General features: G+C 37.9%; 1 protein-coding gene across 1 annotated transcript in view; it reads right to left on the bottom strand.

The window, feature by feature from the left end:
• Positions 1-4,183: 4,183 nt before the first annotated feature.
• znf804a (zinc finger protein 804A) overlaps positions 4,184-24,529 on the bottom strand; it is a 49,407-nt gene continuing 29,061 nt past the window's right edge. The window contains exons 2-4 of the mRNA XM_026272034.1: positions 12,537-12,680; positions 8,367-8,497; positions 4,184-7,552 (exon numbers count right to left, since the gene is read on the bottom strand). Of these exons, the coding sequence (XP_026127819.1) occupies positions 4,537-7,552; positions 8,367-8,497; positions 12,537-12,680 (3,291 nt within the window). The 3' untranslated portion in view covers positions 4,184-4,536. The remainder of the gene's footprint in view (positions 7,553-8,366; positions 8,498-12,536; positions 12,681-24,529) is intronic.

Genomic DNA, 24,529 nt, shown 5'->3' with positions numbered 1-24,529 from the left:
ACTACTACTATAATGAACTACATGTTGGAAAAACTGTTTATTCCAGTAATTACTAATCATAAATGTAACTCTTGTCACTTGAGTCAGTGCATTACAGTGATTTAACATGGATAAAAGACTTTTATGCACTCTAGTTTGTGTGCTGTCAAAGAACATGTCTTCTGTAGTAAAACGAATGGCCTATCATGGCTTATTGCTTTCATATTCATTAGCCATGCAACACTGATTCTTAAACGTGTTTAGATGTTTATAGTATTTGATATTTCTTTATATGCTATTAATATTTCATGCAGAGGCTTCAGGCAATGAAATGTGTAAGCTTGCTACTGTCAGATCTGCTCTTATTGAAGTTAGCAATAACTTTCTTGACAATTTCTTTGACTTACTGCCGGATTCTCTTTTACGGGAGCACTTTAAGAATGCAAGTAGTGCTGATAAAGGAAAGGTACAAAGTTGAGGTCAGATTTTAATGCACATCACAGACGTTACATTTTAAAAACTGAAGCCAGATTTAATCATTCACACTCCCTAATTCAGATGCTTCTCTTGCTATTTGAAGCCACACAGATTTTCCTTTCATTCTGTAATAATGAGGGTGAAATTATCCAGGAGCTCATCTTCGTTTAGTAATAAAAAAATAAATAAAAAAGCGCTCTAAGAGAATGGAAGCGTTAATTAAACTTTGTTTAACAGCTTGACAGTCCTGCTTGTGTCTGTGTGTTTTGCAGTTTCCTGCATCACTCTCTTGTGTATTTACTTGACCTTGTGAGGAAAATAAAAAGAAAGGCAACAAACAAAAAGGATAATGAGACGGCACAAATGAGATGCCTGGATTGTTAATTGCATCCCCAATATAGAATCCATCCTCGGAACGTGAAACTGTGATCAACAAACAAACAAAATGACTAAGATAATGCTCCGATTCTGATGAATACGAAATCCTGATTAGGCCGGTACAATGCTCAGATTGTAGAGAATGCTTTTGTCTGAGGGTAGCCAGGCATTTGTTTATCCCTGCATTATTCTGGCTGTGCGAGGCAGTGCTGTACGTGGGTGTTTGTAAAGAGATGGTCCATAAGTCTGCAGGCAAGATACACTCAGAGGAAACAACGCTCTAACTAGCAAAATGTTGCAATTTGGTGCTTTTATATAACAAAGGGTTTATGCAAATGCTGCATGTCAATGTATGTACAAGGAAATAAGTATGGACTTTAGTTGTTTGGCTCATTTCTCACAAGGACATGAGCCCGGTAGTCATCATCCGGGTTGTCCAAGTTCAGCGAGAGGTGATTAAACATGGTGCCCAGCAGTAGTGCGGACAGCAGGAAGACCATGTTTTAGCTCTGTGGGATAGAGGTAGCGGGTGCAGAAATCATACACATCCGTTCCAGGGAAACAAAATGGCACAAGGGAGTGCTGTGACTGGGCCTATGAGTCATAAAGTACGAGGAAATCTACCAAGTGCTGTTGTGTATGAAAAAAGGTTGCCGCACAAAACGGCTCTGAGTGCCTGCAATTGTATTGGAGCAGATATAAGATCATGCTGTCTAACAACAGAGGAGCCTCAGAGAGATGTGACTCAAGGACTTGAGGGGAAATAACAGCGGAACATCTGAGCTAATCAGTCTCATACAGGATGGCAGAATAATTTAGCATAATGATGTCACTCTCACAGAGAGGTGAGGGCATTAGCGCTGTTGCAGGAAGCTGCCGAATTTTAAGCCACGCGTAGTAGAAGCTCAAGCATCCAATGGTCTGGCGAGCACTGCATCAGAGTTGCTAGAAAATGACCACGGCTGTCTCGCTCAATAACCTCTGCATCGCTTGTGTGAGACCTTAAGATGAAATATTCAACAGTTCTTTCCTAGCTGTGACAAAACCCCTGGATTTTCCCTGGCTTCAAAAAGCATTCATTTCTAGTGTGTTTGTGGCTATATACTGTAGACTTTTTCACCTGAGAGTGTGGTGAACCCACCAAAAGCTGTCTGAAACACACACATGAAAGCACATACTCATTTTTTTGTTTTATTACATAGTACTTCAGCATCATTCAGTTGGCAAAGTGGCGTAAAAAACATAGTTGTTTTATCTTATCTAAATAATTCATAAATACAGAGTACCTGGCACAATAAAAACATAAAACATATGTACACATTACATATTACATGTTTTATAAATAGTACTGATTTACAGCATATACAATTTTCCAAAGGAAGGTTTTTTTTTGTTTTCTTTTTTGACTGAAGGAAAAAAAAAGAGACAATAACATTGTGCATTTACACAATTTTCTGTGTTTAAGAATTGACATGAATTAAAAAGGGGCAGTCTGGTGGGTTTCATGGCTTTGTTAAACAGATTTTACAAAAACACCAGGCTCTCTCTTTCTCTACACCACTTCTGAATGTCTCTGCATCACTTTTATTTTCATAAAACACCTCATTTTAATGCATATGTATTTGTAATGAAATTACATGCTTCTGGGATATTCAGAAAAAAGACTGCACTTGAATGTAGTTCTGCTGAAATTCTTTAACTGGGACATTTGTAAATTAATCTACTTCACATTAATAGATTTTTTTTTTTTTAAATGTCTTTCAGACTGGACCTGGTAATCATTAAGCATTGAATACAGCCATTATCTGTTCACATTTATTTTATTTATTGTTTTATTTGAAACTTTGATTTCCAATTATTATTTACTAGAAGTGGTGCAATATAATCGTGGAGCTGTACAGCTTTGTATTTAACATTTGTTTCTGTTTTAAATAAAAAGATAGTAACACAAAACATATGGTAGCATAATTATTAAGAATTACATACAATCTACCCTCCATATGGCTATGTGCAAAATCAGTAAAGCTAAGTCATTAATTCCAATTCAACACATATCCTTTGAAAATGAAAGGATTTTTGAAAATTCAAAAGACACAGAATTACTGATGTTCTTCTCTAACTAGACTTGCTTTTGGATTCAAGTATCTTAGTAGTTAGTTTTTTAAATAAGTAAATGAATCCTTCTCTTGAGTTTAGTCTCTTTCATCTGATGCAAGCTGAAGAAATGTAATCCTTTGCTAACAAAATCGAACTTCTGTTTTGGAGCTACCCCAAAGCAGGATCTCAAAACAATTTCAGTGAACATTTGTTAGAATTAATTGTATTACCAGCATTTCATTACCAAGGCTTGTCCTTTATATATATATATATATATATATATATATATATATATATATATATATATATATATGTAAATCAAACCAATAATAGTTTATAAGGAAAATTGCCTTGGTTGTAAGTACTTACTTTGAAACATTGTTACTGTTAAATTACTCTACGTGACAGGCCATTTGGTCATTCTAGGATATGTAAACCATTCAGATTTACAAACAGGATAAAAAAAAATATCTTAAGAAAAATAAAATTCCCTAAATAACTGCTACAGGGCAGGGTTCTCCATGTCCTACATATGTTTTCAGATCGATCTAACCTACTGTATGTTCCCCTGTTCAAGCAGGTTATAATATGAGGGATACAGGAAACATCCACGCATGGATTTGCACTTGGTAATTTTTGTGCTTCTTTTCCAACATTGTATGCAACTGTATGTAAGATCTATAGTTTGAAGTACATATTAAACCACACGACACATTCTGTAGTCTGAACTTAACTGTCATTCTGTTTATTTTCTGCACTGAGGTTGACACTGTCCATAATGAGCAAATTAAGAAGTAATCTGCGCATATCAGTTTAGCTTTAACAGTCAGTTTCAGTTTCCCCATTACATGCTATGGACTTCTTGATTTTTGAACTACTCATTTAAATGAGCACCATGGATGTGTTCAACACAGTGCATACATGGTGCATAGCGCTATTTTCTGCATTCTGCTAGCCTTCAACAGGCAAAGCAACATTATATTCTAAGTAATTACTATCATACAATAGTGCCAATGTGATTCATTTTAAATGCTGTCACATGATGAATGCCTGTTTTACATAATTCTCTGCAGGTTTACTTTGACCCTTTAGGACTTCACTAAAGATTGCAAATAGCAACCATCATATTTTCTATTGTAATTCTCTCTCTCTCTCCCTCTCTCTCTCTGTATATATATATATATATATATATATATATATATATATATATATATATATATATATATATATATATATATATATATTATTCCTTTCTTGATCATGTCCATGCTGCCCTTGATGAAATAAAACTATTGTCTTTGAGGTGATTAAAATGTTTTAAAATCTTCCAAACAACAGATCCTAAAAAACATCTAAGAATTAATCAGGTAGGTGAGTTATATTTTTCCTAATTAAAGTATTGTGCAATTTATTTTTTTTTTTTTGCAAGAATCTCTACTGACAACATGGCACAGAAACAGCATCCTTTCCAAGCTGCAAAACAACTCTTTTGTATGTTACCCAAGGACTACTCAAAATTCTAACTAAGGGAGCAGGCGCTGCAGATGTTTCTCTTGCTACTGCAGTATAAAATACATTGTGTTACATAAAGAAATACCTGTAGTCCTAGAAGAGAGGCTGCAGGGGAATGACAGCAGAATGAGGGGGCAACATAGGAGGAAAAACTGCAGGGCGCGGGAGGGCATGAAATGTCACTGTCATTGGGTGAATATTAGGGGGAGCCACCACCTGTACCTGCGGAGGGGTCACAAATGGAGGTCCTGCGGATGGACAGATCTCCGGCCTAAGGGGGAGTCGAGAAACAGGCACTACCTGGGGGTAGATAGGGGGTTGTGGGGGCAGGAAAGCAGTGTGGTGCTGTAGTATGGTATGACGTATTGTGATGGAGCCAGAAGGCACTGAGGATGACAGGTGAACTGGATGGAGCACAGCAGATGACATGGGCAGATGTGGCCTGGGCAGGACAGATTTGAGCTTGGTGGGGAACACCTGCTGGTGAAGCACCTGTCCATGGCTCTGGATCTGCAAGAGGCAGCGTCTCTCCATGCCGTCTGAGGGGGGCTGGAAAGATGGAGAGGGTTGGAACAGGCTGCTGGTGGTGTGGAAGCTCTCTCTGCTTAACTTCTCCTCAGCCTGAATGCCTAGGTGAAATCTCTGCTGTGGGGTCTGAAGGCTGTGCTGACATGATTTGTCATGAGTGGCTTTTTCAGTCCTCTGTAGAGCTAAATCTCTTACATCGAGCAGGCAGGCCTGAGCAGCCACTGAATACTTGTTACAGTTCTTTAAGGGGGTTTGTGCTGCTTTAGACTCGCTTCTGTGGATGTTCTTATTCTCCTTTGTTGGCTCCTTCGAGAACATTGAATCTGTCTCGGGTTGAGTTAGACTACCCTTGGTGCATGAAGCATTGATCTGAGAGGAGGAGCTCCGCTGCCAGTCACTGCTCTCCTCCACAGTATGACCCAGGGCACTGCTAATGGAAGTGAATGTCTGAGAATCAACTGCACCGCTCTCTCCATCATCAATACTGCATGAGATTTGGTCTGACCCATTCGAGCTGTCACACAAGCCTTTTAAAACAAGGCATTTCATGCTCGACTCCTCTGCAGCCTTGTCCTGTTCTTCCAGAACACTTTTTGTAACAATGGGGCATTCATTTGCAAGGCATGTGACTTGATCTTGGACATGTGACCACCTCTGTCTTTTCCTTTTAGTCCCGTGTTCACAACAGGTAAGTTCTGTGCACCCATCAGGAATCTCTGCCGGTGATTGACAGGGGTTGTAAGACTTATCTCCATCACTTAGAGAATGTGTACGCCTTCTTTTCGAAGTTTGTCCTTCATCTGGTCCAGTCTCTGTTAATGGTAGTGTCTCTTCTCTGTACCCTTCTGGTGCACTGGATCTTTGAGAGTGAGATGCATCCTTGCTATGGGTACACTGCCTTGTGGTTGTTTGCTCCCCTGCAGCTGGATTGTCAGGCTTTTCCCTGCTGTTCCCAAGCACCTTTCCACTATCAGCACAGAACTCATCAGAGAGAATGATGCAGCCTGCTGAGCCGTTTACGTTGTCTGCTGCCTCCTGCCTCCTGCCTCCCACCCCTTCCTCAACTACGGGAGCTATGCTGCTGTCCTCGGCCTGATTTTGAGCTGATTGCTTTGACTTCTCTAATGGATGTACTTGCTGTGAAGTGGTGCCTCTAAATTGGCTATCAAGTCCTTCCACACACTCAGGTCGTCTGTGGAATTTCTTAGATTTCACTATATTGCTCTCTGTCTCCCGGTGTCGGTCTCTCCTCCTCTTCCGCCTCCTCCGCTTCTTTTTGCAGTGGCTCCTGTAATGACGTCGGTCCCTGGCCCGCAATTTTTCTTCTGCCCTCTTACTTGCATGGATCCAATCTTTGGAATGTCTACACCTGTCATGTGTTTTCAGCCTGACACAACTCTCTGTGTCACTTGAATACTGATAACACTTTCTGACCTTGCCTTCAGGTCCTTGGCCGGGACTGTTTCTGGGGCTGGCTGTGGATTCCTCAACATGCTTGTCAGAGTGGCAGGATTTGAAACCTGAGCAGACAGATAATTCCTCATCAGTTTTGGGCTCAGTCATCTCCTGAGTGTCAGCAGACCTTTTAATCCGTGACCTCTTGAAGTCAAAATGGAGGGGGTTGCAACTGAAAGACAGGGTCGGCTCTGTCCTTGTGAAAGTCACCATCTCTGAGGGCCACTGGAAGTTGGTGTTACCGTCTCTGCTTAGGACAGAGAAAAAAGGCTGACTGGGTTTTGTGAACGGATAAGGTGTCTTTGTAGTTGCATCCTCCACTTGCTCTTGTTGTTGAGGGGAATCGTTCTTGGGTGGCACATCTGAGAATATCTCTTCTGGAGGCTCACTGATGGTCGAGTGCCCCTGCTCTAAAATGCCACTCTCCTCTACTTTCACATCCTCAGAGGTCTCAGGTTTACTTTCAGCAATGCTGCTTTTCAGACTCTCAACAGAGGCCTCAGAGTCAAGAACAATATCAGACCTGTTTAAATGAAAAGGGGAAGTGTTTAAGGGGGAGACAGCCGGACTGGGCACATCCTCTGAGTAAACGAGCAAAGCACACAAATCTGAGGCTGTTGATGAGGGGCTCTCCCTCATCACAGGCGTATCTGATGACCCCTGACTTCCGGCGCTGTCGCTTTTTTGGAAGTGCTTGCCCTGCTGTGTGCCAGTGCTGTAAATTGCCTCCTCACAATTTAGTACTTTTTCCTCCATGGGGGAGCTGGGGAGGTCAAGCTCAACATGGGGTGCTCTGAGTCTTTGTCTGCGGCTTCGCTCCATCGATCCCTCTTCCATGCTCTCACAGAAAACCGCCGCTGATGACTCAAGCTTAACAGATGCTTTCTTTGGAAAGGAAAAAGAGAATGCAATTTTGCGTCTGAAAGTTTGCACTTTGGCCCTCCCATTGTAAGGCCACTGTGACTGCTTACTAGCTAAGCCACAACTGCTGGAATGGATCTGACCCCCAAGATCTTGAGCTGCACAGCTTTGGTTCTCTTCATGGGCATCATCACAGCAGGACTCCCTGAAAGAACCTTCCACTGCCACCGTGGTAGACTTGAACATAGGACCACTTCCTGGGGCACTGTACCAGAAAAGACAGGAACATATAGATTACACTTTATTTTAAGGTTTCCTTGTTACAGTGTAATTATAAATTTAAGTACTGAGTAATATTAACTACATGTGCTTACTATATGGTTAGGATTAGGGTAATTTATTGTAATTATAATAGTAAATAAAAGTAACGTGTAACAATGTGTTACCAAGATATAAATTGTTTTAGATACTATTTACTTAATAGTAAAATAATGATTAATTTAAATGTAAATACATACAGTAGAAGTCAAGGACACTTAATATAAAGTGGGTCTGAAAAATATATTTAAATGCATGTATCAGGTTCATTTACTTTTTTTTTTTTTTTTTGTGATCAACAGTTTAGGTACATTTAGACTTTTAAGTAACCAAAAAAGTGGCTGATAATGTGGATTAGATTTCAAAGGGGAAACCTGATGATTGCACCATGGTATTCAAGAAGATCTGAGAATAAAATGACATCTTGCGTGCTTAAATGGAAGCAAGAACATCTGACGTTTTGAAGAAAGGAAAATTTGATTGGGACTTGAAAATAGTATATAAATAATATAAATATAAAAAAGTATATAAATAAATAATATAATATATAAATATATATATATATATATATATATATATATATATATATATATATATATATATATAAAATTCTGTATTCTCCTTACTTCCTTGCTTCAAATAAAATGTAAGACTTTCTGACTTATAGACTCCATTCTATATATGTATACACTGGCACATTGTATATAAATAGCATGAAATAACAATATATGGAAATAACAATTTAACAAAACGTCCCCCACCATTGCACCTCTCTGCGTTGTTCAGCGAGCTCATGTAGGCGTCTGAGAGCTCTCTCCTGTTTCCTCTCGTCCTTCCTGGATTTGGAGGCCACATTACGGGCAAACTCTCTCTGCTTCAGCTCCTTCAGCCTCTGAGGGGTGAAAAAAAAAAAAAAAATCTCATTCATTCACCTATCTCAGCATGTCAACTACGCCAAAGCAACAAAAGCGATTTGAATAATAATCCTCTTTGAGACCATGAATCTTTTTTTTATGCTTTAACAACCTTTCTAATTTCGAAGACTGGGTATCACTGTATATCACACGATGAGGGATACACAGCAAAAAAGATTAAAAATCTATTCAAGAGCGAAGCAAGGTAATTAAGGTGTTTGCACACCAATGTTCTGTTTCATCAAATCCATTTTCTGTGCAAATGAAAAGAAGCTGAGGATGAGGTTGCTAAACTCCATGAAATTGTCCTATTTATTCTAGATAAAACTCTGTGATGCTAATTTGCATTTGTTTCCTGGTCTGAAAGGCTTTGTGCTTTGAATGCAAGATTGATGGAAGCCACCATGACAGGGTCATAAATGCATCTCAGGTAGTGAGATGTATCGACTGGGATTATGTCTGAAAATACAGTGTCCCCTTACATTAAGTCAGTTAGATAATCTAAATTAACTTCCATTAATTATTCTCAAGGATATGATATTTATGATGTTTAAAGACCACACTCCTTTTGATAGCACCAGATGTCTCCAAGCAACAACCAGCTCTAGAACAGTTATCACATCCAATTAATCCTGAAAGCTTTCATTCAATTATCCATTAATACTTGATGCTTAGCTTTAAGACAGACGACAAGCCTTTCTGAAAAACATCTTTATAGAACAATGAACTACATTGTGTACTTTGACCAGGCAGATTTTGTGTTAGCTCAAACTGAGAGTAAAAACAGTGATGGCTTCTCCAGGCAGCCAAGAAGACTCATCTGGCCCAACATTATGCATTCCACTCAGGTTGCACAGTTATACACAGTTCAGTGGCGCTGTAACCTCTCCTGTTTGAGAAGGCTTCAGTGATTGCATTTACCGTGGTTGGGGCTCATAGTCAGAGAAATGCGAGGTGGTCACATCAGATATAATTTTGTCATGTTAAAGGGCCGCTCAGTGTGGAGTGGGCAAATCAGGGTAACTAGTTTGATCCCATCAGGATAGGGTCTCTTTGTGCACCTGCCCTCTATCCTTCAGCGCCTATCTTGTCGCTCTCTGTTGACACAGTATGGGCAAAATCAGGCCTGATGCACGGCATTGGTTCGCTGTCAGCCAGCCTTGCAGAAAATAGCAAACAGGTTGGCGTGGGCTATATTTATTTAACTCTCAGGTGCATTTCTTGGAGCTGTTCTACATTGATTGTTAATGTATTTGGCGAGAGAACCTCTGGAATGAGCCGTTAATGCATGTAGCCTGTATTTCACATGACTGGATGTGGTTACATCATTTATAGTACTGTAGGATGCAGCCCTGATGTGTGAGAGCAAATGCCCAGTGAATCCTTTCATGTACAGTGGGGGCAGACATGGCTGACAGGCCACTTGAGAATGAATGAAAATTTTAACACAGTAATTTTCTGACCGGACATGTATTCTTAATTAAAAGCAACATTGATACCAGTCAGAGGCAGACAGTGAAGTCTTGGCAGTGATGATTCACACACTGACAGGAACACCAGGATTTTCTGTAGCTCTGGGCTTCCTGTGGGGCCGCGAGTCTCCTGTACTCCATTATATTCTCAGCAGACATGCTCTGCCAGCTCCTGAGGGTTGCTGGGAAATTGTGCTATTCATCCATCAACCCTATTCGTGGAGAAGCTGAATGGTAGCATGGCATGCATCCATGCTGTAGAATAGTTTGAACCGTGCAGATAGGAGGCCATGTGATAAACACATCTGAAAGACACAACTAGCACCCAAGTATAGCACCCATATCTGAGGGCGAGGGGGAGTGGCTTTTTCCTTCATAATCCGTTCATTTCACTTCTTTTGCTGTGTTCAATAGCAAGGTCATGGGTGGAGGGTTTGTAGATGGTGTTCAGTCAATAGTTCAGTGAGCCTTGTTATTGACAGCGCAGCAGGCTCCAGAGACTCTGTACATTTAGTTTCTGAGTGAGTCAGAGCACAGGGGTCAGGGCCGATATCAAACAGCAGGACAAATGGTGGAATTAAAGCTTTAACAGGCTATTAAAGGTTACACTGCTATTTTTGGATACTGGGGCTCTTAAATCAACATATACTGAGTGTGAAACTGCAACTGAAGTTATAGTACATTTGTTTGTGACTCAGATCTAAAGAATTCAATTTTATGATTTACAACTGAAACAATTTGAACAAACAGTCAATGAATTTCTGGGAAGTGGTGTGTTCTTCCACCCTGCTTTATCAATCCATCCGTTCATCCCTCCAAAAAAAAAAAAAGGTTCCAAAGAAGAGTTTTTAGAAAAAGAACATTAGTGCAATGGGAAATTTCCATGGATGGTTCTTCTTAAAACCAGAGATCAGATGCAATAAAGAGCCTTTATTTTTAAGTGTGTATCTGCATATTTATTTTTACATGTTAACTTCTGATCGGTGCTCTCAACGATCTGTTTGCTATCTATTACATACGTTCACCTACAAAAGTCAGATATGTATAATATTGATATGCCTTAGTGGACCTGGTTACTAGGGGTGGCACGGTTCGCTGAAAAAAACCCGAACCGTTCGGTTCACCACACACGGTTTGGCACGCGCTGGGACCGCGGTTCAACTTAAATCTGAAAAAGCATATGTAATATGGTTTGCTATAAATAACATGTAGGCCTAAAACTAATATATGTTTTTGTTGATGGATGTGCACTCTGGCTTCCCAGACATTATAACAACAGCGATAGATTAAAAAAATAAAATAAATAAAAAAAACCTGGATAAATCCTTCACTTTTGTTCAATGCGAATGTCGTGCTGGAATATAAGCAGTCATTTATTCCGTCATCACCCAGGTGCTGATAGCGCGTGTGCACAGATGAGATCTGAACAGCACACATTAATATGTGTTTAAACTAAACTAAACTTTGCCAGTTCAAACATTTAAGAGCCAGAGGACGTGAGCAGTGAGAATATCTGTGCATGCGCTCATACGAAGTGCGCAAACCCACGACTCAGAACGTGCGCAAATATTAAAAGCTATCTTTAAAGTTTTGTGTTTAAAGTGACAAATTCAGACAAAAATTATGTCAAAATGCCCGTCTTGGTAAGTATCCTACAGCAGACATAGCCGGCTGAACGTATGCCTACTGGATCAGTGCATTCTCTTAAAGTGACTTTATTAATCGAACAGCAACAACAAAGAAATCACCCACTGCTCTTGATTAAAAAGCTTTTGTAACTTTAATAAAGAATAATCTTTAATTTATACAGTCCAATATGCAATGCTGTTTTACATTTGACTACTTTATTCAATTTCTGTACCTAAAACTTATGCTAGATCTACTAAAAAAAAAAACACTGTTTATTGTTTGTAGCTTTACTCTATTGTATTTATTTGTGCGGTTTTTGTAGTTGGATATAATATTCTTCTCCTTCTTTTTTTATTAGAAAAGTATTAGTTTTTCCATAAACATAGCTAATACCGAACTGTACCGAAACGGTGACTCTAAAACCGTGAAACAAACCGAACCATGAAAAAGTTGAACCATGCCACCCCTACTGGTTACTGATGAGACCAAATGCATCCCAATTAAGCTATTCTGGACAAAAGTGAATTGGTGTTGGCTTTATGGCTTAATGAATTTGCTGTGCTTAAGAACAGGTCAACAAAGCTAGCACTCTAACTTGTTTATGCAGCATGCTGCTGTGGAAACAGATTTAACGCTGTCCTGAGAAAAGGGGATAAACAAAAGGAACAAACAACAGCAAAGCTCTAAGACTTCCAATTGTCCTGTCTGCTTTTGATCTACAGTATGGCCTTCTAAATTAAAACTCAATAAGACCACCACCACACCACTGACTCTATGTCAAAGGGGAAGTCATTTTTTTTTCTTGTGTTGTACATGTGTGCTACAAAATCCATTTGTTGTCATATTCAAAATCACTTTATTATTGCTATCCATTGCATCAGTGGAAGTCTCTAGGGGCAGACAACAGGCCCATTACCTGCTTGTGAGCATGGTCATACGAGTTGATGTGGTTGTCAAACTCTTGATGCTTGTAATACTGTTTGTCACACAACTGACAGTAGAAGTTGGCCTTGAGGTCCTCTAGGGCTTTGGCCAAGGTTTTCTCCTTCTCAGCATAATCCTGGAGCAAAAGGAAACAGCATAATCCGTCAGGATAATAGATTCTTGCTTGTTTAAAAATGCTTTACGAAATCACACAGTAATTTAGAGTGACACTCCGTCATGTAATGTCCTTCATTAGGTTCTTGATTTGAGACATAGTAGTTTTTTCGCCTTTCTTATGACCCCAAATATATTGAGAAGAAAGAATTTAATGAGAAAAACCATAATACAAGACACAAAACTTTTAAATATTGTTATTGTGTGCACGTGTAGCCATTAGTGAAAATATACTATTTTTTTATTAATACAGAAAGACTACTGCCCTGCAAGAAACTCTTTCTTTCTTAGATATGGTCAAATAAACTCACAAATATACACACAAATATTGGTAGACAAATTAATGTATATAGTAAATGTTGCTGCCATATTGATATATATATTCATATTTGTGAGGCTGAATATTTGTGGCGCTCTTCTATGAAAACGATGCTCATATATCCAAACTCAGTACCCATGATGCCAACCTCATTTTCTTCCTTTTCTTTAATACTCTTTATTAAATATTGATTTACAACAAATCTTAGGTGGGAATACTTTCACCAAGGGTAGATTGCATTTCAAATCTAATTTCTTTAAAGCTCTAGATATATGGAAAAGCGCAGATTTAAAAACAAGATGCCAAAATAAAAAAAAATAAAAAAACCCTCCCATGGGTCTCCAATCTAAATGACCGCAGGGAAGGGGAAAAGCAGTTGCACATGGAATCAGTTTACTATAAAACCCATCTGTGAAGAATAGCACATGGAGGACTAGTAAATCAGCCAAGGATGATTAAGTCAACTATCAAACTTGTCAACCAGAATGAGATGGCCAATAAATTATATACGATTGTCATCATCAGTCGACAAACATATGCCTGGTGTTATTACTGACATGATCGTGAGCTTTTCACAACTGCATCAAACCCATTAGACTGAGAGACAGGGAAGCCTGGCCCATTCAAATGAACTGATGTCTTGTGAAAATAGTCTGTCTCTCACTCATCTTAGGTGAGAATATGCTGCTGCTAAACACTTGTCTGTAATATGCAAAAATAATAACATCCCTCTCACCCACTAATAACACCCACTGTGTGTGCCTGCATTAAACAACAGGCGTGTAATTGTATTTAATAAGTGGCTAGCTTACAGGTAATGAAAACTGAATCGCTTGATTAGCTGGATGTGCTAGGAAAAGTGACCCTTATTTTATTTTGCTCAATAGCACTGAAAGCTTATATTAAAATCACTCACTATACATCAGGAAATAGTTACGCCTTTTGGGAAAATCCTTCCATGAGCATCTGTGCTGGTGTGAAGCAAGCTCGTGTTTATATAGACTTATTAGCAACCCGCTGCATCAAAAAAAAAAACAGCTCAATCAAGCAAGCCCCAAAAAAGTTGGCTTTAGCAACTTTGCTACTTGAAAGTGTTAGGGTGCAAAATTAAACAACAGAGCTAATATGTGGGGGGAAAAAGAAAAGAAAAAGCGAATGATGTGGTGTGAAGCTGTGAACTCATTTAAACAGCAGATAGATCTAAACACTACATGGGGGAAAGCAGCCACTTAACAACAACTTTGTGTCAAGCTGAGAAATCCCCCATACCTCTCTGTTCCTTTCAATATTTCAAAATAGAATGAGGTTGTTCTCAAAGGCATGTGTCCATATGTAAAATCTCAGGGTAATAATAAAATAAAACAAGAATCATAATAAAAAACAAATACAATTCATGATTTTTAGTGTTAGTGGTACTTCCAAAGGCAAGTTATTAATGTTTCAACTTAAAACGATACTTAGCATTTAATTACTGCACATAATGCATCTCACACTGTTTATACAAACAACAGATACCTGAAATCATGCAGAGAGTTGATAAGAGGTGTGCTATTACTTTTCTAAGTTATCTAACTTGCAATTTTTGCCAACATATTGTCTGTTTATTAGTACTTATATTCTGCATGACCATATTCCTAAATTAAACAACTACCTTACTAACTATTAATAAGCAGCAAATTAGAAACTCATTGAGGCAAAAGTTGTAATTATTGGTTTGTTAATAATAATGAACTTTAAAATAAAGTGTGACCAAATAATGTGGGTGCAATGAATTCATTATTTTTATTTTTGTTACTAAACTAATAACAGAGAACTATATTAAAACACCAGCTGCATGCATTATAATTTGTATAATATGTTTTTGCACTGGCACTTCAGTCTCACAGCACCAGTCTATTGTTTTCTGTAGGCCATGCACAAAAATCAACAATCAATCAAATCTTTCCAGTACATTAAACATTGTTGTGAGTCCTGTGTAAGTGATTGCAGACTCTCAGCATTATAAAATTGTTGTAAACACACCTTTTTTTTAGTGCATTTTCCAACCCCGATGTCCTAAGCACAAAAACGAAACTCCAGTCTCAACTCATGATTCCAGCAGCCTACAGTAGGTGTTAAGGTGCAGTGGATGGGGAAATAAAGATTGTCTTTTAAACGCAATCTCAAGAGTACTCTAACACAGGGATAATTAATGCAGGCCACATTTAGAAGCATTTTGCAAACTAAACATTTGCCTTTTGTTTAATGTTTGTAGCAGCAGACTTCTTCAATCTGGCATTCCATTAAAACATCAAAAGACAAGTGTATTTACATACAGTGGATTACTGCCTGACTTAAAACAAATCCTGCATTGGGTTGACACACAGGGGGTGTTCATATAAATAGCACACTTCTGAAGCATCACAATGCATCTCCAAAATCTGAAGCGATACTTAACATGGCTTCTCTTTTTACTGAACATCAAGCATGAGAACACGAAGCATTGAAGATCAAGTGGCTCTTTAGGCATTTATGGGAATGCCTAACAAGGTCAACCACAAGGGTGGGAACCACAAAGACACCTCACATCAGAAATTTATTGAAACATAAAGACAAAATATGATTGACATGAGGGGTGATCAGAGAGACTGTGATTGCTCTTTTTATAGCACACCTGGGTTATGAGAGATGTCTTTTATATGGCGTAGAAAAGGGGCCATTTCTGAGTAGAGGGTTGAGAGAGCGTATTGTGGTGCAAACAGAAAAAATGAAGACGGTCCTTCACAAAATCACATCAAGTGATTCATGAATTAAACGGTAAATTAAACCCTGTCTCAAATAACATTAATTAAAAACAACGTGTTGATTAATTAATGCACATTTTCAGAAGCCTAGAACAATATCTAGTCAAGAAAATCAAAAATTCAATTTCATCAGGGATCGTTTCATTTTTACAGATTCTCGCATAATTTATGAGGAAATAGGAAATATTAACTGTGCATATAGCTCACGGGCAAATCTGTTGTAAATCTCATGCATATTTTCAGCCTGTTCTATTGAAAACGTGACAGTCTTGTATAATAACCAGCAGTGATGGCAACACTTCACAAATCTCACACATGAGATCTGCTTCAAACTAACAAATACCAAACACCATTATTCAGTCTGACCTGCAGTGAAATTGTCACAATTATGTAATGAGCACAGCAACACATTTTCATTTGATGTTACTTTATAATAATTACAATTACAACAATTGTATTTTATTATTATTATTGCTATTCAAATTTAAAACAAAAGTTAAAGCCAATCTTACCAGAAATTATTGAATAATAATGAGAAGAAGAAGAAGAAGAAGAAGAAGAAGAAGAATCTACTACATTTTCATACATTATTACTTTTTAAATAATTACAAATATTACAATTAATATTAATTATTTTAATTATTTTTTATTATTACTACAATTACTACATTTTTTAACTTATTATTATTGTTATTAATAAAATATTATATACAATAAACCTTAAAACTACTGAAAGCAGTACCAGAATTATGACTGGGTGCAAGAAATTTTGACTAAAATTATATGTGGGGAAAAATGGTATAGGATAAGAACATGATGGCTACTTTAAATATGACATTGTATTTTCTTACTACCTCTAATTGCATTGTTCTGTGTGTTTAAACAGTGTCAGTAATCAAAGAGCCCAGAATGAATCGTTCTTGATTATCACATCTTCTCACTCACACCTTTTTAAATTAAAATTCTAGTTCCAATATACACTGCACACACTGTGTTCCAATTCAAGCTAGAGCAAACAGCAGAAAACCACAACACCGACTCTGCTGGCTGGCGCAACCGTAGCGTAAATGTATTTTGACATGATCCGCTTGTTTCCACCCACTCAAGTAGTTTTTAGAAGAGTAATTTTACTCTTCCTTGAGCGAATCGCTTGTGATGGAACATTGACTGTATGTTCTCAATACACTGCTCTAATAGCACACAGCTGCATCTACAATTCATGGACGAGACAATGCAAGGTTCAAGCCACACTTCATGGCAATGCGAGGTGAAGTCATTTTCACTAACTGCACACTCTGACTTTGAAGCAGCGTAATAACCCAACAGGCTCCAGTCTTAATAATGATGCAGTGGCATTTTACACTGAAGACTGCGGGAGAGCGAGATCTCTCCGAGCAGACGCTTACATCTCGCCTGTTGTGATTAATTGTATCCCTTCTGGTGGGATTCCTGTTGGCTGTTGTTTCTAAATTGCTGACACACACAGAATCTATCTCCATTATTGACTGAAGAGTCTCCTCTAGAGGGCATGATGAGAGCTCCAGCATTTGTCTCCAGCTCTCGCTCACTGTAGTGTGCTCTTCCAACAACGACCTGAGTACGACACGTAATTGTATGAGGATTAAGAAAAAGCGTTGTGGGTGTCTAGGGAACAACACATTTGATAAGATTTGAAATAACACAATTTTCCACAAACGACAACAGAATGGTGCACTGCATAACTGCACTAGAAATCTGAGAATATACTTATAATCAGCATGCATTTCTGATATGTGGATTGGAGTTTTAATTGGATTTTAATAGTGCAGTGTGTGTATACATATTGAGCTACTGAAATTGAATGGAATCTATGTTTTGGTTACTTTGTGTAAGAAGCTAGGAGGTCAGCTGAACCACTGTTTTGCATTTTAAAGTGACGGTAAAGCAAGTGACTGTTTCCCCAGGCTTAAGTAAATCGCAAGAGATACTTGAACTTTTGTATATTACAACTTGACTAACTTGCAATGCATTTATTCTATTAAGGGCGAAGAGGGTACATCAGCCTCATTTAGCACAGGGTTTCAAAACAGCCTTCAGCTGTGTTTTGTCATGGAAGCACTTCATATCAGAGCCAGGCATTACCGTTACTGCTGAATAAACATTGCTGAGGGGATGTACAGTATCGCACACTGTATAGCAGTGCATATGGCACTATATACCATTCATATTCATAAGCTGTGAATTCAGGATGTTGTGAATGCATAAACAAACACAGGGTCTTATTTTCACTTTTTTATCTGTGTCTTCCTGTTTTTATTAGAGATATTAAGTTGTAGGTTTAGAATTGAATTAACTATCAACAATAAATAAAACTGTCAAAATTTCGTAAAAAAAAAAAAAAAAAAAGTTAGATAATGGATGATTGTGGGAGGACAAAGACAGATAATGTGCAAAAAAGATGGTTTTAATTTTAGCAACTTTTGAATCATGTTTCAGCAACCTTGAGACTCGCTTTAAAATCTTTTTCTTAATCTGTGTTTTTGCATTGTTTTCCAATAAAAAAAAAATATCTGACCATCATTTAAAAAGACAAATGTAAAAGCAAAATTACCAGACAAATTAATGTTTTCATTTTTTTCTTCTTTTCCCACTGCCAAATAGTTTTTTGTTTTAATCATTAATCTTACAAGACTTAATGAGGTTTATGCAAAAAAACATAAATGTCAATGGGGGAAAGAAAGAGAAAGAATAATTTTAAATGCAGTTTAGATTTTGTTGTTTTTTTTACTGGACAACTATCCAAAAAAGGAGTCAGAAAATGATCTGTTGCAGAATTGGAAAACATTATGATCTCTCCCTGCTAAATTAAATCTCTCCATCACATTATGTGCTTATTGTATTCATAGAGTGGAATAGTGCATATTCTACAACCCTGTAAATTAGTTTGTTTTTCATGCACTGCTTTTAAAACCATGTATTTGTTAGGTTTTAAACACATTTCAAGCATTTTTTTTTATTTTTTACTTCGAGTAGTTGCAGAGAGTGGGCTGTAATTGAAGGCTGTGTAGACTGTAGACACAAAGCCTAGAGAGAGAAGAATCCCTGAAGACCCAAGTAAAGGATAAGTTGACTGGGACAAGGCCGATTTAGGTGTTAGATGAGAAACTCAGCCTTACACTCTCTGTTTATACATCAGGGATCTCTAAGTGTCTCATGCGAGGTTTGTACTAAAGTGATCTGCATTACAATTTCGCCTCTATAAGCGTTAGCCCCACGGCCGGGACTGGGAGAGGATGTAGTTGAATTAAGACAAGAGAGGAGAGGGAGATCACACACATACACACACACATATACTTACACACAGGGCTGAGTTAAAAGCTGGTTTCCATCTGCTTTGTGCCCGTGGATTTCGGGCAGGGAGTAAAAAGAAGAATTCTCTTGTAAAAACTACGATCAAATGCCCTTGACTTGCAGCTGCAATTCCTACAGGGAAGTTGCATTGACAAGGTAGAAAGTAAGAAAAAAAAAAAAGCAGAGAAAGGGTGTGGGACTACACTGACAAACAGTCAGAGGAGATGTGCCTCAGTTTGACAGCTGCTAATTTTCCTAAGGTTGCCCTCCTATTGTGAGGGAGGGAGAGATGTGATAATTATCATCTGCAATCAACTGAGGTTATGAAGGAAACAGCGTATGTTTTTCTTTGGCTTTTCAGAGACACGACACGGGAGCTTGGATAAATCACAGGGAGCATGCAGCAATTAGAGGGACGTTTTTCTGCTTGATGAAGCTGAGCTTGATAAGCCTTTCCCAAATGTCTCAAAAAAAAAAAAAATGCAGCTGTAGTCAGGTGGTGTGAGGAAAGAAGACTGAGTACTAATGCAACCTGTCAAAAATAGGAAACATGCTCAAATACAAATTTCATTTTCATCCCTAACAGGCAATATTCAGCTTGTATTGATCCTTTGTGTGCTGAATATTGATCTGTGGTGTGTCTGGGAAATCAAAATCAGCTCATGCATACATTCATTTCATATGCATATTCATGAATAATTACATGCAGGTATTGTCATTATTATTGTTCCACAGAATCCACACTCAAGCTGAGATGCAATATGAACCATGAATGATTTTCTAGATCTGAAAATTGAACCAAACGTTTGGCTGCAGAACAAAACAGAAATGGCATATGCAGAACGTATCTCAAAATCAACATGAGTAGTTCTTGCACAATCACAGAAAACATGCATAGTGGGGTTTTTAACACATTTTCATTTAGTGGCACGCTTGTATTCACTGCAATAGAATGTGAGCTGGAACAAATACGATTAAAAGCAACCCACAGACGACACGATGAAAGATGACTAATTTGCTAATTCTCTCATTGGCATGATGGTGTGCTGGGAGTGTGAAGTGCAGGACTTACAGGTCTGAGTGTTTCTGCAGATTTCAAGTTGCAAGCTCGTAAATAAGGCCATTACTGGTGTCTCATTTCATTTTATTTAAGTGTTTTTTTTGTTTTTTTTTCTACTAAATGTAGGTTTGAATTTCACACTACACTGTCAAGATGTCACTATCAAACTCTGACCATATTCTTAATCACTGTTGGTTAGCTTCAGTTAAGGAGGTTTATGATATCTGGACAAACTCAGTTAGCATTCCTATTCATCTCAGTTGGTGAGTTGGCCGAAAGCTTTGGAGTTTTGCTTTGGGAACTCCCTGTGCTCATCGAAATATCATTGGACCCAAGTATCACTCATCATCTGTTTTAAAGATCAAACATGAGGAGAGACTGGAATTAGAATTAGAGCTTATATGACAAACCTCTTAGGTTCTAGAAGGAAAATCATAAAAGCATGCATACAGAGAGCACTGCTCTGATTGGGTGTGTTTTTGGATTGACTGTCACATTACGCCTTTTTTCCATGTTTGGCAAAAAGACAAAAAGGAGGCTCTGTTATACACACCCAATTCCAAAAAAGTTGGGACACTGTACAAATTCTGAGTAAAAAAGGAATTGAATAATTCACAAATCTCATAAGCTTATATTTTATTCGCAATAAAATATAGATCAAATGTTGAAAATAAGACATTTTGAAATGTCATGCCAAATATTGGCTCATTTTTGATTTCATGAGAGCTACACATTCCAAAAAAGTTGGGACAGGTGGCAATAAGAGGCCAGAAAAGTTAAATGTACATATAAGGAAGAGCTGGAGGACCAATTAGCAACTTATTAATTCAATTGGCAACATGATTGGGTATAAAAAGAGCCTCTCAGAGTGGCAGTGTCTCTCAGAAGTCAAGATGGGCAGAGGATCACCAATTCCCCCAATGCTGCGGCGAAAAATAGTGGAGCAATATCAAAAAGGAGTTTCTCAGAGAAAAATTGCAAAGAGTTTGAAGTTATCATAATCTACTGTGCATAATATCATCCAAAGATTCAGAGAATCTGGAACAATATCTGTGCGTAAGGGTCAAGGCCGGAAAACCATACTGGATGCCCGTGATCTTTGGGCCCTTAGCATCACATACAAGAATGCTACTGTAATAGAAATCAGAACATGGGCTCAGGAATACTTCCAGAAAACATTGTTGGTGAACACAATCCATCATGCCATTGCCCACATGGCATGGGCAGCTTACACATCTGGAAAGGCACCATCAAAGCTGAAAGGTATATCCAAGTTCTAGAAAAAACATATGCTCCCATCCAGACATTGTCTCTTTCAGGGAAGACCTTGCATTTCCCAACATGACAATGCCAGACCACATACTGCATCAATTATAACGTCATGGCTGTGTAGAAGAAGGATCCGGGTGCTGAAATGTCCAGCCTGCATTCTTACAGTGGTAATCATGGCCTTGTCCCAACTATATTTGAGATGTGTTGATGCCATGATATTTAAAATCATCTTATTTTTTCCCTTAAAATTATACATTTTCTCAATTTAAACATTTGATATGTCATCTATGTTGTATTTTGGATTAAATATTGAAATTTGAAACTTCCACATCATTGCATTCTGTTTTTATTCATAATTTGTACAGATCCCAACTTTTTGAAATTGGGTTTGTATTATAATACAATGAAATATTAGTTATAAATACATGCTACTTTCAAATAAAATATTACTACAATTTAAAATAACTTATCTATGTCAATGTATTTTAAAATGTATTGCTGTTATGGCAAAGCAGAATTTTCAGCATCATTACTCCAGTCTTCAGTGTCACATGATCCTTCAGAAATCCTTCTAATATGCCAATTTACTGCAAAAAACATTTCTTATTATTAGCAATGTTGAAAACAGTTGCGTGGCATCAATTATTTGTGCGAAACAGTACATTTTTGACACATACACGTTTTTTGATTTATATGAATGGCATTTATTTAAAATATAAATACTTTGTAACATTATAAATGTATTTACTGGCACTTTTGTTCAATTGAATGTATCCTTGCTGAATTTATTAATTCAAACTATTGATTTCTTAAAAAAAAAAAAAAATAGAACTGATCTTACTTTTTCAAGTGTGTATATTGCTTTGTGTTTAACTTGTTTAGATGGCCATCAATGGACAAAGATATTTTTTACACCAGATAGACCGTCCAACCACGCTAACCAGCCAGACCTTGACCTCTTGTTTTCAATCACATCAGGTGAAGTTTTCACTGCATGTGATTGCAGGTGTATTTGAACCACATCTAAGCAATAATATGACTTTCTGTTAACTCCCTCTACTTCAATAAGCTTTTCAATCATTGAAGCAATGTGATGTCTTTCCTGTGAGCTTTGAATCCACTGCGATTCCCTCTCTGTGACGGTCGATGATGACTGAGCACATAAAGCCAAGCAGCCACCTTTCATTTTCCCTCAAAATCACGCTATGTTGTTTAGTGTAGCATATGTGCATGTGAGCCACACTAAAGCACAACGTGACGGGGGTTTAATCTAAGCTTGGGCTCCGCAGTCACTCCATAATGAATGGGCAGCCTCACTTTGATAGCTGCTAGCGCTGCCTATGCATCAGCGTTCTGCTGCAAATGAGCAGCATCTTCGAAGTCTCATCTTCACCACTTCAATCGATAATAATAAGAGAGAGACTGCCGAAATGAGACAGGCTGTAATTAATCCTTCCAATCGCGCCAGCCGGCCTCTGCCAGCCACTTCTGTCTTAATAATGTCGAAAGGCCTCATGACCCAGCCACTGAAACAACCATTTAATCACAGCGTGACACAGAGAAACGGGCCAGGAGACACATACGCCTCACATATCACATATAGGCCAAGTGGAAAACACAAAGGTCTGAAGGGTCCTCAGAAAATGCTTTCAGTCTGTTAACTCTGCAAGCAAGACTGCGATTCAGGTCCTGTTAAATAACAGAAAGAAAACCAAGCTGTTCACAATAAAAAAAATGTGAATCAAACTGAACATTCCTGGACTGTAGGAATGAGAGACTCCCAAGCTTACAAAATAATTATGTCTGACAGTAGAAAACATCTTTCTCCATTGATGACCACTCAAAAGTATCCATGTGTTCTTACTTTTTCGGTAGCAAAATGTAAATGATAAATATTTCATTTTAGTACACCAGATGTTTACTAGTGCCTGATTTCTTTATGAAGGGCTCTTAAAAGCGTGAAATGGATTTTGGAAATGGAAATGACTTGGAAATGACAATTTTTTTCCTGTCTATTGCTTTTCATGGCAAATCTCAGGATAGGGTTGGGGACTGTGTATATTATTGTATAGATTTAACCCTTTTATTATTATTAGAAATTTGACCTTACAGTGTATTTTTAGTTATTGCTACAAATATAGCCATGCCACTGTACTTATGACTGGTTTTGTGGTCCAGGGTCACAAATATTGCTGGTATAATATTTTTAAAAATATATTATTTTACCGTTTTTTAAATATTTTTTTGCAACCTTGGTGGGCATAAAAGACTTCTTTCAAAAAACATAAAAAAAAATCTTACCAACCCCAAAAATTGAACGATATTGTACTTAAAGGGTGTCCTGTGCTGGCCAAGCAAGTGCCATTGAGATGAACTGGAATGCAAACACCGTTTGACTTTAAAGTCAAGTGTTGGTCAAATCAGATGTACCGACAACGCATGAACAGCAGGCACAAAATAAACTTCAAAGCACAAAAAGAATGTATTGGCTTTGATGACATGATATGTGATTACCATTTGAATATCCCGAGGCCCAATTTCTGCCCCTCCCACCCCCCAAGAACTGGAGCAGAGACGGAAAATAACAAAAATGAGGGGGGAAAAATGTAAAATAATTCTAATGACCTACTTCTACTCTCTTCCCCCAGAGCTCTCTTACAGGGAGCTGTATGCAGGATTATAATAACAGGGCTCTAGGTACAGAAGAGTGCAGGACTGAGAAGGAATACATACGCAAAACAACTTGAAGATCAGTGAGTCGAGATCAATGGGAGCTGATATTTCTGTTGTCATCATTATCTCGGCATCACATTTAATATCTGAAGAGGGTTGCATGCTAATTTGTAAATTATGAGCACCCGGGACAAGGACTGATGACGGATTGGACGGCTTTGTTGATAACGATCTTATAGTTAACTCTTGTATATAAAAGAGCAGTTTTGAGTTTCTTGCAATCGGGTAAAACAGTGTAAATAATTAAGTCTACTAGATAAACTTAAGTTCATTTTGCTATATCTTTACAAGCATATGTGGTATGAAAAATAAAA

The sequence above is a fragment of the Carassius auratus genome, chromosome 9 (genome assembly GCF_003368295.1).
Source record: "Carassius auratus strain Wakin chromosome 9, ASM336829v1, whole genome shotgun sequence".
Taxonomy (NCBI): Eukaryota; Metazoa; Chordata; class Actinopteri; order Cypriniformes; family Cyprinidae; genus Carassius; species Carassius auratus.
This window is presented reverse-complemented; position numbering and strand designations above follow the sequence as displayed.